The following is a 17,328-nucleotide window of genomic DNA, read 5'->3' as shown; positions in this document are numbered from 1 at the left end:
AAAGCCAGATTTTAAGAGAGCGGCTGCTAGTTTCAGACCAGCTGTAAAAGCTATAAAAGCCATTGTTTTGTTGTCTTTTGTTTCCCTACCACCACCACCACCACCACCACCACCACAGTAATAAACTCAGCAAAAAAATAAACGTCCCTTTTTCAGGACCCTGTCTTTCATGATAATTCATAACAATCCAAATAACTTCACAGATCTTCATTGTAAAGGGTTTAAACACTGTTTCCCATGCTTGTTCAATGAACCATAAACAATTAATGAACATGCACCTGTGGAACGGTCGTTAAGACACTAACAGCTTTACAGATGGTAGGCAATTCAGGTCACAGTTATGAAAACTTAGGACACTAAAGAGGCCTTTCTACTGACTCTGAAAAACACCAAAAGAAAGATGCCCAGTGTCCCTGCTCATCTGCTTGAACGTGCCTTAGGCATGCTGCAAAGTGGCATGAGGACTGCAGATGTGGCCAGGGCAATAAATTGCAATGTCCGTACTGTGAGACGCCTAAGACAGCGACACAGGGAGACAGGACGGACAGCTGATCGTCCTCGCAGTGACAGACCACGTGTAACAACACCTGCACAGGATCGGTACATCACCAGACAGGACTGGCAAAAGGTGCTCTTCACTGACGAGTTGTGTTTTTGTCTCACCAGGTGTGATGGTCATATTCGCGTTTATCGTCGAAGGAATGAGCGTTACACCGAGGCCTGTACTCTGGAGTGGGATCGATTTGGAGGTGGAGGGTCCATCATGGACTGGGGCGGTGTGTCACAGTATCATCGGACTGAGCTTGTTATCATTGCAGGCAATCTCAACGCTGTGCGTTACAGGGAAGACATCCTCCTCCCTCATGTGGTACCCTTCCTGCAGGCTCATACTGACATGACCCTCCAGGACAATAACTTTCAGCAGGACAATAACTTTAATCACAAGGCCAAATCTACAATGGAGTTGCTTACCAAGAAAACAATTCATATTCTAGAGTGGCCGAGTTTCAGTTTTTACTTAAATCAACTTGAAAATCTATAGCAAGGCCTGAAAATGGTTGCCTAGCAATGATCAACAAACATTTTGACAGAGGATGAAGAATTTTGAAAAGAATAAATGGGCAAATATTGTACAATCCAGGTGTGGAAAGCTCTTAGAGACTTACCCAGTAAGACTCACAGCTGTAATCACTACCAAAGGTGCTTCTACAATGAATTAACTTAGGGGTGTGAATACTTGTGTAAAATTGGATATTTCTTTATTCCATTTTGAATACATTTGCTAAATTTTCTAAAAACATGTTTTCACTTTGTCATTATGGAGAATTGTGTGTAGATGGGGTGAAAACAAATATTTTTTATCCATTTTGATTTCAGGATAACTCAACAAAATGTTGAATAAGTCAAGGTATATGAATACTTTCTGGAAGGCAGTGTTGGTAGGCCAACAACAACAACCACAACTAGAACAATAACAACAATAATAACACAAACATTGGCCTGCCCCCATATGATTTATGGACCTCGGAGTTGAAATTTAAAGTGTACCACTGCAATTGCTTCAGGACCCTTCATAAAGGGTTACAGTCATTGACCACTGTATAGTCTATACAGGACCCATCATAAAGGGTTACAGTCATTGACCACTGTATAGTCTATACAGGACCCATCATAAAGGGTTACAGTCATTGACCACTGTATAGTCTATACAGGACCCTTCATAAAGGGTTACAGTCATTGACCACTGTATAGTCTATACAGGACCCTTCATAAAGGGTTACAGTCATTGACCACTGTATAGTCTATACAGGACCCTTCATAAAGGGTTACAGTCATTGACCACTGTATAGTCTATACAGGACCCTTCATAAAGGGTTACAGTCATTGACCACTGTATAGTAAATACAGGACCCTTCATAAAGGGTTACAGTCATTGACCACTGTATAGTCTATACAGGACCCTTCATAAAGGGTTACAGTCATTGACCACTGTATAGTAAATACAGGACCCTTCATAAAGGGTTACAGTCATTGACCACTGTATAGTCTATACAGGACCCTTCATAAAGGGTTACAGTCATTGACCACTGTATAGTGTATACAGGACCCTTCATAAAGGGTTACAGTCATTGACAACTGTATAGTAAATACAGGACCCTTCATAAAGGGTTACAGTCATTGACCACTGTATAGTGTATACAGGACCCTTTATAAAGGGTTACAGCCATTGACCACTGTATAGTAAATACAGGACCCTTCATAAAGGGTTACAGTCATTGACCACTGTATAGTCTATACAGGACCCTTCATAAAGGGTTACAGTCATTGACCACTGTATAGTAAATACAGGACCCTTTATAAAGGGTTACAGTCATTGACCACTGTATAGTAAATACAGGACCCTTCAAAAAGGGTTACAGTCATTGACCACTGTATAGTCTATACAGGACCCTTCATAAAGGGTTACAGTCATTGACCACTGTATAGTAAATACAGGACCCTTTATAAAGGGTTACAGTCATTGACCACTGTATAGTAAATACAGGACCCTTTATAAAGGGTTACAGTCATTGACCACTGTATAGTCTATACAGGACCCTTTATAAAGGGTTACAGCCATTGACCAATGTATAGTAAATACAGGACCCTTCATAAAGGGTTACAGTCATTGACCACTGTATAGTCTATACAGGACCCTTCATAAAGGGTTACAGTCATTGACCACTGTATAGTCTATACAGGACCCTTCATAAAGGGTTACAGTCATTGACCACTGTATAGTCTATACAGGACCCATCAATAAAGGGTTACAGTCATTGACCACTGTATAGTCTATACAGGACCCTTTATAAAGGGTTACAGTCATTGACCACTGTATAGTCTATACAGGACCCTTCATAAAGGGTTACAGTCATTGACCACTGTATAGTCTATACAGGACCCTTCATAAAGGGTTACAGTCATTGACCACTGTATAGTAAATACAGGACCCTTCATAAAGGGTTACAGTCATTGACCACTGTATAGTCTATACAGGACCCTTCATAAAGGGTTACAGTCATTGACCACTGTATAGTGTATACAGGACCCTTCATAAAGGGTTACAGTCATTGACAACTGTATAGTAAATACAGGACCCTTCATAAAGGGTTACAGTCATTGACCACTGTATAGTCTATACAGGACCCTTCATAAAGGGTTACAGTCATTGACCACTGTATAGTCTATACAGGACCCTTCATAAAGGGTTACAGTCATTGACCACTGTATAGTCTATACAGGACCCTTCATAAAGGGTTACAGTCATTGACCACTGTATAGTAAATACAGGACCCTTCATAAAGGGTTACAGTCATTGACCACTGTATAGTCTATACAGGACCCTTCATAAAGGGTTACAGTCATTGACCACTGTATAGTCTATACAGGACCCTTCATAAAGGGTTACAGTCATTGACCACTGTATAGTAAATACAGGACCCTTCATAAAGGGTTACAGTCATTGACCACTGTATAGTCTATACAGGACCCTTCATAAAGGGTTACAGTCATTGACCACTGTATAGTGTATACAGGACCCTTCATAAAGGGTTACAGTCATTGACCACTGTATAGTAAATACAGGACCCTTCATAAAGGGTTACAGTCATTGACCACTGTATAGTCTATACAGGACCCTTCATAAAGGGTTACAGTCATTGACCACTGTATAGTAAATACAGGACCCTTCATAAAGGGTTACAGTCATTGACCACTGTATAGTAAATACAGGACCCTTCATAAAGGGTTACAGTCATTGACCACTGTATAGTCTATACAGGACCCTTCATAAAGGGTTACAGTCATTGACCACTGTATAGTAAATACAGGACCCTTTATAAAGGGTTACAGTCATTGACCACTGTATAGTAAATACAGGACCCTTCAAAAAGGGTTACAGTCATTGACCACTGTATAGTCTATACAGGACCCTTCATAAAGGGTTACAGTCATTGACCACTGTATAGTAAATACAGGACCCTTTATAAAGGGTTACAGTCATTGACCACTGTATAGTAAATACAGGACCCTTTATAAAGGGTTACAGTCATTGACCACTGTATAGTCTATACAGGACCCTTTATAAAGGGTTACAGCCATTGACCAATGTATAGTAAATACAGGACCCTTCATAAAGGGTTACAGTCATTGACCACTGTATAGTCTATACAGGACCCTTCATAAAGGGTTACAGTCATTGACCACTGTATAGTCTATACAGGACCCTTCATAAAGGGTTACAGTCATTGACCACTGTATAGTCTATACAGGACCCTTCATAAAGGGTTACAGTCATTGACCACTGTATAGTCTATACAGGACCCATCATAAAGGGTTACAGTCATTGACCACTGTATAGTCTATACAGGACCCTTTATAAAGGGTTACAGTCATTGACCACTGTATAGTCTATACAGGACCCTTCATAAAGGGTTACAGTCATTGACCACTGTATAGTAAATACAGGACCCTTTATAAAGGGTTACAGTCATTGACCACTGTATAGTGTATACAGGACCCTTTATAAAGGGTTACAGCCATTGACCAATGTATAGTAAATACAGGACCCTTCATAAAGGGTTACAGTCATTGACCACTGTATAGTCTATACAGGACCCTTCATAAAGGGTTACAGTCATTGACCACTGTATAGTCTATACAGGACCCTTCATAAAGGGTTACAGTCATTGACCACTGTATAGTCTATACAGGACCCTTCATAAAGGGTTACAGTCATTGACCACTGTATAGTCTATACAGGACCCTTCATAAAGGGTTACAGTCATTGACCACTGTATAGTCTATACAGGACCCTTCATAAAGGGTTACAGCCATTGACTACTGTATAGTCTATTCAGGACCCTTCATAAAGGGTTACAGCCATTGACCACTGTATAGTCTATACAGGACCCTTCATAAAGGGTTACAGTCATTGACCAATGTATAGTCTATACAGGACCCTTCATAAAGGGTTACAGTCATTGACCACTGTATAGTGTATACAGGACCCTTCATAAAGGGTTACAGTCATTGACCACTGTATAGTCTATACAGGACCCTTCATAAAGGGTTACAGTCATTGACCACTGTATAGTGTATACAGGACCCTTCATAAAGGGTTACAGTCATTGACCAATGTATAGTGAATACAGGACCCTGCCATTGCTACCTACTATGTCCCATTTTTTATTCTTAACAAATGTGTCTTAGTCACACAATGTTTACCCATTTGTCTAGTCAATGAACACTTCAATTTTGTGTACAAAAGATGAACAAAAGATTAAACAATCTTTAAGGTTGAATACAATGCGTTACAAGTGTGTGTGCGTGTGTGCGTGTGTGTGTTCACAGGTCCATTACCTGTTTGTGAGCATGGTCATAGGAGTTAATGTGGTTGTCAAACTCCTGGTGCTTGCAGTACTGCTTGTCACACAGATCACAGTAGAAGTTGGCCTTCGGGTCCTCCAAGGCTTTGGCCATGGTCGTCGTCCTCTCCTTCTCCGCGTAGTCCTGGAAGAAACAACAAGGACAAGAACCACCTCTGTCAGGGAGGGAATCTAAATTATATCTCAACTCAGTGTCAGAGAGGGAATCTAAATTATATCTCAACTCAGTGTCAGAGAGGGAATCTAAATCTATCTCAACTCAGTGTCAGAGAGGGAATCTAAATTATATCTCAACTCAGTGTCAGAGAGGGAATCTAAATTATATCTCAACTCAGTGTCAGAGAGGGAATCTAAATTATATCTCAACTCAGTGTCAGAGAGGGAATCTAATTCTATCTCAACTCAGTGTCAGAGAAGGAATCTAAATTATATCTCAACTCAGTGTCAGAGAGGGAATCTAATTCTATCTCAGCTCAGTGTCAGAGGGAATCTAATTCTATCTCAGCTCAGTGTCAGAGAGGGAATCTAATTCTATCTCAGCTCAGTGTCAGATAAAATTAGATTTCAGTGTCAGAGAGGGAATCTAATTCTATCTCAGCTCAGTGTCAGAGAGGGAATCTAATTCTATCTCAGCTCAGTGTCAGAGAGGGAATCTAATTCTATCTCAGCTCAGTGTCAGAGAGGGAATCTAATTCTATCTCAGCTCAGTGTCAGAGAGGGAATCTAAATTATATCTCAACTCAGTGTCAGAGAGGGAATCTAATTCTATCTCAGCTCAGTGTCAGAGAGGGAATCTAAATTATATCTCAACTCAGTGTCAGAGAGGGAATCTAAATCTATCTCAGCTCAGTGTCAGAGAGGGAATCTAAATTATATCTCAACTCAGTGTCAGAGAGGGAATCTAAATTATATCTCAACTCAGTGTCAGAGAGGGAATCTAAATCTATCTCAACTCAGTGTCAGAGAGGGAATCTAAATTATATCTCAACTCAGTGTCAGAGAGGGAATCTAATTCTATCTCAGCTCAGTGTCAGAGAGGAAATCTAATTCTATCTCAGCTCAGTGTCAGAGAGGGAATCTAATTCTATCTCAGCTCAGTGTCAGAGAGGGAATCTAATTCTATCTCAGCTCAGTGTCAGAGAGGGAATCAAGTTCTATCTCAGCTCAGTGTCAGAGAGGGAATCTAAATTCTATCTCAGCTCAGTGTCAGGAGGGAATCTAATTCTATCTCAGCTCAGTGTCAAAGAGGGAATCTAATTCTATCTCAGCTCAGTGTCAGAGAGGGAATCTAATTCTATCTCAGCTCAGTGTCAGAGAGGGAATCTAATTCTATCTCAGCTCAGTGTCAGAGAGGGAATCTAATTCTATCTCAGCTCAGTGTCAGAGAGGGAATCTAATTCTATCTCAGCTCAGTGTCAGAAAGGGAATCTAAATTATATCTCAACTCAGTGTCAGAGAGGGAATCTAAATTCTATCTCAGCTCAGTGTCAGAAAGGGAATCTAAATTATATCTCAACTCAGTGTCAGAGAGGGAATCTAAATCTATCTCAACTCAGTGTCAGAGAGGGAATCTAAATTATATCTCAACTCAGTGTCAGAGAGGGAATCTAAATCTATCTCAGCTCAGTGTCAGAGAGGGAATCTAAATTATATCTCATCTCAGTGTCAGAGAGGGAATCTAATTCTATCTCAGCTCAGTGTCAGAGAGGAAATCTAATTCTATCTCAGCTCAGTGTCAGAGAGGGAATCTAATTCTATCTCAGCTCAGTGTCAGAGAGGGAATCAAATGCTATCTCAGCTCAGTGTCAGAGAGGGAATCTAAATTCTATCTCAGCTCAGTGTCAGGAGGGAATCGAATTCTATCTCAGCTCAGTGTCAAAGAGGGAATCTAATTCTATCTCAGCTCAGTGTCAGAGAGGGAATCTAATTCTATCTCAACTCAGTGTCAGAGAGGGAATCTAATTCTATCTCAGCTCAGTATCAGAGAGGGAATCTAATTCTATCTCAGCTCAGTGTCAGAGAGGGAATCTAATTCTATCTCAGCTCAGTATCAGAGAGGGAATCTAATTCTATCTCAGCTCAGTGTCAGAGAGGGAATCTAATTCTATCTCAGCTCAGTGTCAGAGAGGGAATTTAATTCTATCTCAGCTCAGTGTCAGAGAGGGAATCTAATTCTATCTCAGCTCAGTGTCAGAGAGGGAATCTAATTCTATCTCAGCTCAGTGTCAGAGAGGGAATCTAATTCTATCTCAGCTCAGTGTCAGAGAGGGAATCTAATTCTATCTCAGCTCAGTGTCAGAGAGGGAATTTAATTCTATCTCAGCTCAGTGTCAGAGAGGGAATCTAATTCTATCTCAGCTCAGTGTCAGAGAGGGAATCTAATTCTATCTCAGCTCAGTGTCAGAGAGGGAATCTAATTCTATCTCAGCTCAGTGTCAGAGAGGGAATCTAAATTATATCTCAACTCAGTGTCAGAGAGGGAATCTAAATCTATCTCAGCTCAGTGTCAGAGAGGGAATCTAATTCTATCTCAGCTCAGCAAAACTGGTTGAAATTAAATCCTTACAATTGGATAATAACCAGAAGATAGTAATGACATTATACTGTATGGCAGTGATGTCCCTATAGAATACATTATACTGTATGGCAGTGATGTCCCTATAGAATACATTATACTGTGTGGCAGTGATGTCCCTATAGAATACATTATACTGTGTGGCAGTGATGTCCCTATAGAATACATTATACTGTATGGCAGTGATGTCCCTATAGAATACATTATACTCTGTGGCAGTGATGTCCCTATAGAATACATTATACTCTGTGGCAGTGATGTCCCTATAGAATACATTATACTCTGTGGCAGTGATGTCCCTATAGAATACATTATACTGTGTGGCAGTGATGTCCCTATAGAATACATGATACTGTATGGCAGTGATGTCCCTATAGAATACATTATACTCTGTGGCAGTGATGTCCCTATAGAATACATTATACTGTATGGCAGTGATGTCCCTATAGAATACATTATACTGTGTGGCAGTGATGTCCCTATAGAATACATTATACTGTATGGCAGTGATGTCCCTATAGAATACATTATACTGTGTGGCAGTGATGTCCCTATAGAATACATTATACTGTATGGCAGTGATGTCCCTATAGAATACATTATACTCTGTGGCAGTGATGTCCCTATAGAATACATTATACTGTATGGCAGTGATGTCCCTATAGAATACATTATACTCTATGGCAGTGATGTCCCTATAGAATACATTATACTCTGTGGCAGTGATGTCCCTATAGAATACATTATACTGTGTGGCAGTGATGTCCCTATAGAATACATTATACTCTATGGCAGTGATGTCCCTATAGAATACATTATACTCTGTGGCAGTGATGTCCCTATAGAATACATTATACTCTATGGCAGTGATGTCCCTATAGAATACATTATACTGTGTGGCAGTGATGTCCCTATAGAATACATTATACTCTGTGGCAGTGATGTCCCTATAGAATACATTATACTCTATGGCAGTGATGTCCCTATAGAATACATTATAGTGTGTGGCAGTGATGTCCCTATAGAATACATTATACTCTGTGGCAGTGATGTCCCTATAGAATACATTATACTGTGTGGCAGTGATGTCCCTATAGAATACATTATACTGTGTGGCAGTGATGTCCCTATAGAATACATTATACTCTGTGGCAGTGATGTCCCTATAGAATACATTATACTGTGTGGCAGTGATGTCCCTATAGAATGCATTATACTATGTGGCAGTGATGTCCCTATAGAATACATTATACTCTGTGGCAGTGATGTCCCTATAGAATACATTATACTCTGTGGCAGTGATGTCCCTATAGAATACATTATACTGTGTGGCAGTGATGTCCCTATAGAATACATTATAGTGTGTGGCAGTGATGTCCCTATAGAATACATTATACTGTGTGGCAGTGATGTCCCTATAGAATACATTATACTGTGTGGCAGTGATGTCCCTATAGAATACATTATACTGTGTGGCAGTGATGTCCCTATAGAATACATTATGCTGTGTGGCAGTGATGTCCCTATAGAATACATTATACTGTGTGGCAGTGATGTCCCTATAGAATACATTATACTCTGTGGCAGTGATGTCCCTATAGAATACATTATACTCTGTGGCAGTGATTTCCCTATAGAATACATTATACTCTGTGGCAGTGATGTCCCTATAGAATACATTATACTCTGTGGCAGTGATGTCCCTATAGAATACATTATACTCTGTGGCAGTGATGTCCCTATAGAATACATTATACTCTGTGGCAGTGATGTCCCTATAGAATACATTATACTCACGGTTGACAACATATTTCTAACATTCTATATGAATAAACCACAATAAAAAACTATTCTGCCCGTTAATTTGAGATGCATCGCAAGGGCAAAGTGTTTATACTATGTGCGTGTCCGTGCTTGGTGTTGACCGTGGTTTTCTGACAACGTTATTCTACGTTAGTCTACGCTGGGGGTATACTATTTACCCTCAGATTTAATAACAGACACTTTGTTCATGTCATCTTGATTTCTATGCATAATTTGCAATTTTTTGCAAAGCGGGATGTTTTGTAGTAGCTGTAGCGCCTTTCAATATAATGCTCTTTGAAAACCCAATGAATCTGTTTCACCTGGATCCCAATTTTCTCCTTTTGATATTTGGTATTAAATATTGATTTTCAGCAAAACGGAGATGAGGGTAGTTTCACTGGGGGGGGGGGGGGGTTATATCATATTTGAAATCGAATTTATTCAAAAGTGGCAATCTGCAGTTGTTACATCTATATTTGGACTTATAAATAATGATATGAACCCATTGATTCTTGAAAAATATAACCTGTGAGCCTTATGAGCTTAGTTCAACTGTCGCACCCTCATCACAAACCCAAAATAGAAGCTTGTTTCACTCTGTTTGTAAACAAAGTACATTTAAACAAACACTGTATAGCCTCAAAACATGGTTAAAACTATAACTTTGAAATCATGGCCGGTCAATCCTTGCATCCATAGCTCTAGTCTATGAATCTGAGAGTAGGTACATTCTCCAGGCTCGTCCCTGAGATTATTACCAAAGCAGTGGCAGGGATTACACTTTGTTATTCTTTCAATTTGCGGATTGCCACTTTAATGCTTAGGATATATGGGAAACGTGTACATTCAAAGCTCTGTTGGATAAAGAGAAAACTTCCAATTCCCAAAAGGTCTCATGTTCAAACATCCCAGAGGCTAGAGAAGAAGAAAGTAACATCATTCATGCTTTGAATCTATTTACACTGTAACTCATCCTTTAGTGCTCACATGAAAACCACGACCACAATGAAGCCCTGGACAGATCCTCCTAAAAGGTGACATCACAACGTCAACAAATATAAAGTAATAGCCAAAAATACCCAGCGGACAATAGACCTTCTCATGGTTTTAGTTCTAAAACGTAATTCAATGGTTTGCATTTTCACAGTGGTATAAGATTAGACTTCAAACAGCTATTGTTGAACCCTGAGATGAACTTTCATCGATGTTTAAAACGCTATATAGTGCACTACTTTTGACCTGAGCCGTATGGGTTCCTACACGGTGAATAGGGTGCCGTATCAGACGCACCCCTGGTGTTCAGGTTAAACCCTCTGCTTTTAAAATATTGCGTCATCTGTCCATTGGCAGATGGTTCTATACCCGTCAATCATTTCAGGAGGCTTAATGGTTCTATACCCGTCAATCAGTTCAGGAGGCTTAGTGGTTCTATACCCGTCAATCAGTTCAGGAGGCTTAATGGTTCTATACCCGTCAATCATTTCAGGAGGTTTAATGGTTCTCTACCCGTCAATCAGTTCAGGAGGCTTAGTGGTTCTATACCCGTCAATCAGTTCAGGAGGTTTAATGGTTCTCTACCCGTCAATATATACTGTACGTTTCTAACACGGGGGGTCGGGGGGCGGGGAGCGAGGAGCGGGGGGCGAGGAGCGGGGGGCGAGGGGCGGGGGGCGAGGAGCGGGGGGCGGGGAGCGAGGAGCGGGGGGCGAGGAGCGAGGGGCGAGGAGCGAGGAGCGATGGGCAATGGGCGAGGAGCGATGGGCGAGGGGCGAGGGGCGAGGGGCGAGGAGCGAGGGGCGAGGGGCGAGGGGCGAGGGGCGAGGAGCGAGGGCGGGGGGCGAGGAGCGAGGAGTGGGGGGCGAGGAGTGGGGGGCGAGGGGCGGGGGGCGAGGGGCGAGGGGCGAGGGGCGAGGGGCGAGGGGAGAGGAGCGAGGGGCGAGGGGCGATGGGCGAGGGGAGAGGAGCGATGGGCGAGGGGAGAGGAGCGAGGGGCGAGGGGAGAGGGGCGAGGAGCGAGGAGCGATGGGCGAGGGGCGAGTGGCGAGGGGCGAGGGGCGAGGGGCGAGGAGCGGGGGCGAGGGGCGGGGGGAGAGGAGCGGGGGGCGAGGAGCGGGGGGCGGGGAGCGAGGAGCGGGGGGCGAGGAGCGGGGGGCGAGGAGCGAGGAGCGGGGGGCGTGGGGCGAGGAGCGGGGGGCGAGGGGCGGGGAGCGAGGGGCGGGGGGCGAGGAGCGGGGGGCGAGGAGCGGGGGGCGGGGGGCGAGGTGCGGGGGGCGAGGAGCGAGGAGCGAGGGGCGAGGAGCGAGGGGCGAGGGACGAGGGGCGAGGAGAGAGGGGCGAGGGACGAGGGGCGAGGAGAGAGGGACGAGGGGCGGGGGGGCGAGGAGCGGGGGGCGAGGAGCGAGGAGCGGGGGGGCGGGGAGCGAGGAGCGGGGAGCGAGGGGCGAGGAGCGGGGGGGTGAGGAGCGGGGGGCGGGGGGGGGGCAGAGCTTAGGCAATTAAACAACAACAAAACATGGCGCAGAGGAAGTGGTGTGAAGCTGTGAAGTCATTTACACTGCAGATAGATCTATTCACCGTTAGTGAACCAAGGCTCGGTGGGGTGCTGGGAGAGAGGCTAACCGTCTGAGCCGCTGTGCCACCGCTCTCCCCCTCTCTCCCTCTCCTACACCTCCCCTCCACCCAGTCACTCCGCCGAGCAATACCTCTACCCCTCTAAACCACCGAGACACGGTCCCCCTCCAACACCCCTCTTCACCCAGTCACCCAGCTGAGCTACGCCGAGACACGGTCCCCCTCCAACACCCCTCTTCACCCAGTCACCCAGCTGAGCTACGCCGAGACCCGGTCCCCCTCCAACACCCCTCTTCACCCAGTCACCCAGCTGAGCTACGCCGAGACCCGGTCCCCTTCCAACACCCCTCTTCACCCAGTCACCCAACTGAGCTACGCTGAGACACAGTCCCCCTCCACCACCCCTCTTCACCCAGTCACCCAGCTGAGCTACGCTGAGACACAGTCCCCCTCCACCAGATACTAAATTTCAAAACACAGGGGGTCTGGACTCTCAAGGGTATTCAGGCTACTTTTGAAGCAGGAAAGGAGAACATAGCTATACAGAACATAAAGTGAACAAAAATATGAGCGCAAAATGAAAAGTTTTGGTCCCATGTTTCATGAGATTAAATAAAAGATCCCAGAAATTTTACATTTGGACAAAAAGCATATTTCTCTCAAATGTTGTGCACAAAATTGTTTACATCCATATGAGTGAGCATTTCTCCTTTGCCAAGATAATCCATCCACCTGACAGGTGTGGCATATCAAGAAGCTGATCATTACACAGGTGCACCTTGTGCTGGGGACAATAAAAGGCCACTCTAAAATGTGCAGTTTTGTCACACAACACAATGCCACAGATGTCTCAGGTTTTGAGGGAGTGTGCAATTGGCATGCTGACTGCAGGAATGTCCACTAGAGCTGTTGCCAGAGAATGTAATGTTCATTTTTCTACCATAAGCCGCTCCAACGTCGTTTTAGAGAATTTGTTTAGAGTATGTCCAACGGGCCTCACAGCTACAGAACACGTGTAACCACGCCAGACCAGGACCTCCACATCCGTCTTCTTCACCTGCTGGATCGTCTGAGCTGTTGAAACTGTTGGTTTGCACAACCAAAGTATTTATGCAGAAACTATCAGAAACCGACTCATGTAAGCTTATCTGCGTGCTCGTCATCCTCACCAGGGTCTTTACCTGACTGCATTTTGGCATCTTAACCAACTTCAGTGGACAAATGCTCTCCTTTGATGGCCACTGGCACGCTGGATAAGTGTGCTCTTCATGGATGAGTCCCGGTTTTAACTGTACCGGGCAGATGGCAGACAATGTGTATGGCGTTGTGTGCGCGAGCGGTTTGCTGACGTCAATGTTGTGAACAGAGTGCCCCATGGTGGAGGTGGGGTTATGGTATGGGCAGGCATAAGCTACTGAAAACCAACACAATTGCATTTTATCAATGGCAATTTGAATGTACAGAGGTACCATGATGAGATCCTGAGGCCCATTGTCATGCCATTTATCCGACGCCATCACTCACGTTTCAGCATGATAAGGCACGGCCACATGTCTCAAGGATCTGTACACAATTTCTGGAAGCTGAAAATGCCCCAGATCTTCCATGGCCTGCATACTCACCAGACATGACACACATTGAGCATGTGTGGGATGCTCTGGATTGACGTGTACGACAACGTGTTCCAGTTACCGCCAACAACCAGCAACTTCGCACAGTCATTGAAGAGGAGTGGGACAACATTCCACAGCCTGATCAACTCAGGTATCTGTAACCAACAGATGCATATCTGTATTCTCAGTCATATGAAAAGAATAGGATAGGGCCTAATGAATTTATATCAATTGACTGATTTCGTCCACCACAGTCGTCTGGTTTGTTCAGTGTAGGAACGTCCACCAGAGTCGTCTGGTTTGTTCAGTGTAGAACGTCCACCAGAGTCGTCTGGTTTGTTCAGTGTAGAAACGTCCACCAGAGTCGTCTGGTTTATTCAGTGTAGAACGTCCACCAGAGTCGTCTGGTTTGTTCAGTGTAGAACGTCCACCACAGTCGTCTGGTTTGTTCAGTGTAGAACGTCCACCAGAGTCGTCTAGTTTGTTCAGTGTAGAACGTCCACCAGAGTCGTCTAGTTTGTTCAGTGTAGAACGTCCACCAGAGTCATCTGGTAGCAACTCTATTCACACTTTCTCTGCAGCGAGAAAAGAACACGTAGCTATACTACAGTGGTCTGGTAGTCGTTTAGCGTTGTCTGTCAGTCTCTCTCTCTCTCTCTACGCAACACTAGGCTAGGCTAACCAACACCACATGATTTTCCCTCTGCAGAGGCTAATGCTAATACACAGGTTTGGCCCATTGCAGAGCGCCTTAACTAACCCAAAGGTTTTCCTCCCTCTGCAGAGGCTAATGCTAATACAAAGGTTTGTCTCTTTGCGGAGCGCTATAGCTAACCCATAGGTTTTTCCCTCTGCAGAGGCTAATGCTAATACAAAGGATTGTCTCTTTGTGGAACGCTATAGCTAACCCATAGTTTTCTCCCTCTGCAGAGGCTAATGCTAATACAAAGGTTTGTCTCTTTGCGGAGCGCTAAAGCTAACCCATATGTTTCTCCCTTTGTAGAGCGCAATAGCTAACGCTACCCATAGGTTTGTCCCTCTGCAGAGGCTAATGCTAATACAAAGGTTGGTCTCTTTGCGGAGCGCTATAGCTAACCCATAGGTTTGTCCCTCTGCAGAGGCTAATGCTAATACAAAGGTTTGTCCCTCTGCAGAGGCTAATGCTAATACAAAGGTTTCTCCCTCTGCAGAGGCTAATGCTAACCCACAGGACAATGCACAGCTCCAGCCCAGCCTCTCTCTCCCTGTGAGAGAAGTGTATTATTATCAATCAAGGTAACTGTGTTATTCCCCTGGGCTAGGAGTACAGAGAGGCCCCGAACATGGACTATTAGACTACAATGACACGTAATCTCACTGTTTAACCCCATCTCATTGACTAAAGCTGAGGCCACGTGAAAATGAAAATGTTTAGTGAACCGTTTTATGAGGGGAAACATTTTGTAGATTTTCTTTAATTTAGAATGACATTAGAACGTCAAAAGACAGAGTATTTATAAAGCAGAGGACTATGGTATGTCTTTATTAAAACACATCCAAACAGAAGTGGCACGCAGGGCCTATAGACTGGAGTTGTATAGTTAACACTATAGGAAGAATACACTTTACAGGAACAACTCTGCATGAAACATGAAGGATACAACTAGCTCTTAGAGGAAGTAGGCCTACTCTGAGTAAGATGACACTATACAGGAACAACTCTTAGAGGAAGTAGGCCTACTGTGAGTAAGATGACACTATACAGGAACAACTCTTAGAGGAAGTAGGCCTACTGTGAGTAAGATGACACTATACAGGAACAACTCTTAGAGGAAGTAGGCCTACTGTGAGTAAGATGACACTATACAGGAACAACTCTTAGAGGAAGTAGGCCTACTGTGAGTAAGATGACACTATACAGGAACAACTCTTAGAGGAAGTAGGCCTACTGTGAGTAAGATGACACTATACAGGAACAACTCTTAGAGGAAGTAGGCCTACTGTGAGTAAGATGACACTATACAGGAACAACTCTTAGAGGAAGTAGGCCTACTGTGAGTAAGATGACACTATACAGGAACAACTCTTAGAGGAAGTAGGCCTACTGTGAGTAAGATGACACTATACAGGAACAACTCTTAGAGGAAGTAGTCCTACTGTGAGTAAGATGACACTATACAGGAACAACTCTTAGAGGAAGTAGTCCTACTGTGAGTAAGATGACACTATACAGGAACAACTCTTAGAGGAAGTAGGCCTACTGTGAGTAAGATGACACTATAGTTGTGTCTATACATTGATCGTCACTCACATCTTTTCACTGATTGTGATGGGTGACCTCATCGCAACAGACGATACGAGACAGATGGCATAGATTTGCTTTCAAAATCCACCTGTGTTTGGATTGATGTTGTTCCACAGAAAGGGTGGTGGTGGGGGGTGAGGATTCAAAACATAATTGATCCTAAGAGGCCAGAGGGTGACAACCATGAGCCATAATATTATCAACAACATGAAGATATTATGAAAACGAATAAAGATCTATATAGTTCTTATTTATTCACCGTTAATATTTCTAGAACCCTTCAAAACTACATATTCAAAAATTGAAATGGAATTTCTCTCTAAACTATTATACTTTCAGAGAAGCTTGCATAATATAGCAGGAAATAGATAACTGAAATTATTAGCTTTGCAAATTGTATTCAGAAAATACTATTGTAAATTCATGTATGCTCTCCATCTCTTTGGTAAAAGTGCCCACAGGGAATTGAGAGGAAAAGTCCACTATTAAAACACCTTAAGAGATATTCCATTGCTAATCCACATGTAGACCAGGGAAAAGATCATCGAGGACATCAACCACCCGATCCACGGCCTGTTCACCCCGCTATCATCCAGAAGGCCAGGTCAGTACAGGTGCATCAACGTTGGGACCGAGAGACTGAAAAACAGCTTCTATCTCAGGGCCATCAGACTGTTAAATAGCCATCACTAGCACATTAGAGGCTGCTGCGCTATATATACATAGACTTGAAATCATTGGCCACTTTAATAAATTGAACACTAGTCACTTTAATAATGTGTACATATCTTACATTACTCATCTTATATGTACATATTCTATACTATCTACTGTATCAGTCTATGCTGCTCTGGCATTGCTCGTCCATATATTTATATATTCTTCATTACATTCCTTTACTTAGATTTGTGTGTGTTGGGTATAGGTTGTGATATTGTTAGTTAGTACTTATTACAGCACTGTTGGAGCTAGAAACACAAGCAATTTGCTACACTCGCAATAACATCTGCCCAACACAGGTATAAATAAAATGTATTCAAATGTAATTTGATT

General features: G+C 43.3%; 1 protein-coding gene across 1 annotated transcript in view; it reads right to left on the bottom strand.

Moving 5' to 3' along the window:
• Positions 1–17,328, bottom strand: part of LOC120064516 (zinc finger protein 804A-like) — a 154,755-nt gene that overhangs the window by 22,914 nt on the left and 114,513 nt on the right. Inside the window, exon 2 of the mRNA XM_039015133.1 lies at positions 5,401–5,550. Within this exon, the coding sequence (XP_038871061.1) occupies positions 5,401–5,550 (150 nt within the window). The remainder of the gene's footprint in view (positions 1–5,400; positions 5,551–17,328) is intronic.

Source organism: Salvelinus namaycush, chromosome 19, assembly GCF_016432855.1.
Source record: "Salvelinus namaycush isolate Seneca chromosome 19, SaNama_1.0, whole genome shotgun sequence".
Lineage (NCBI taxonomy): Eukaryota > Metazoa > Chordata > Actinopteri > Salmoniformes > Salmonidae > Salvelinus > Salvelinus namaycush.
Note: the sequence above shows the minus strand (reverse complement) of the source record. Positions and strands in the feature narration are given on the sequence as shown.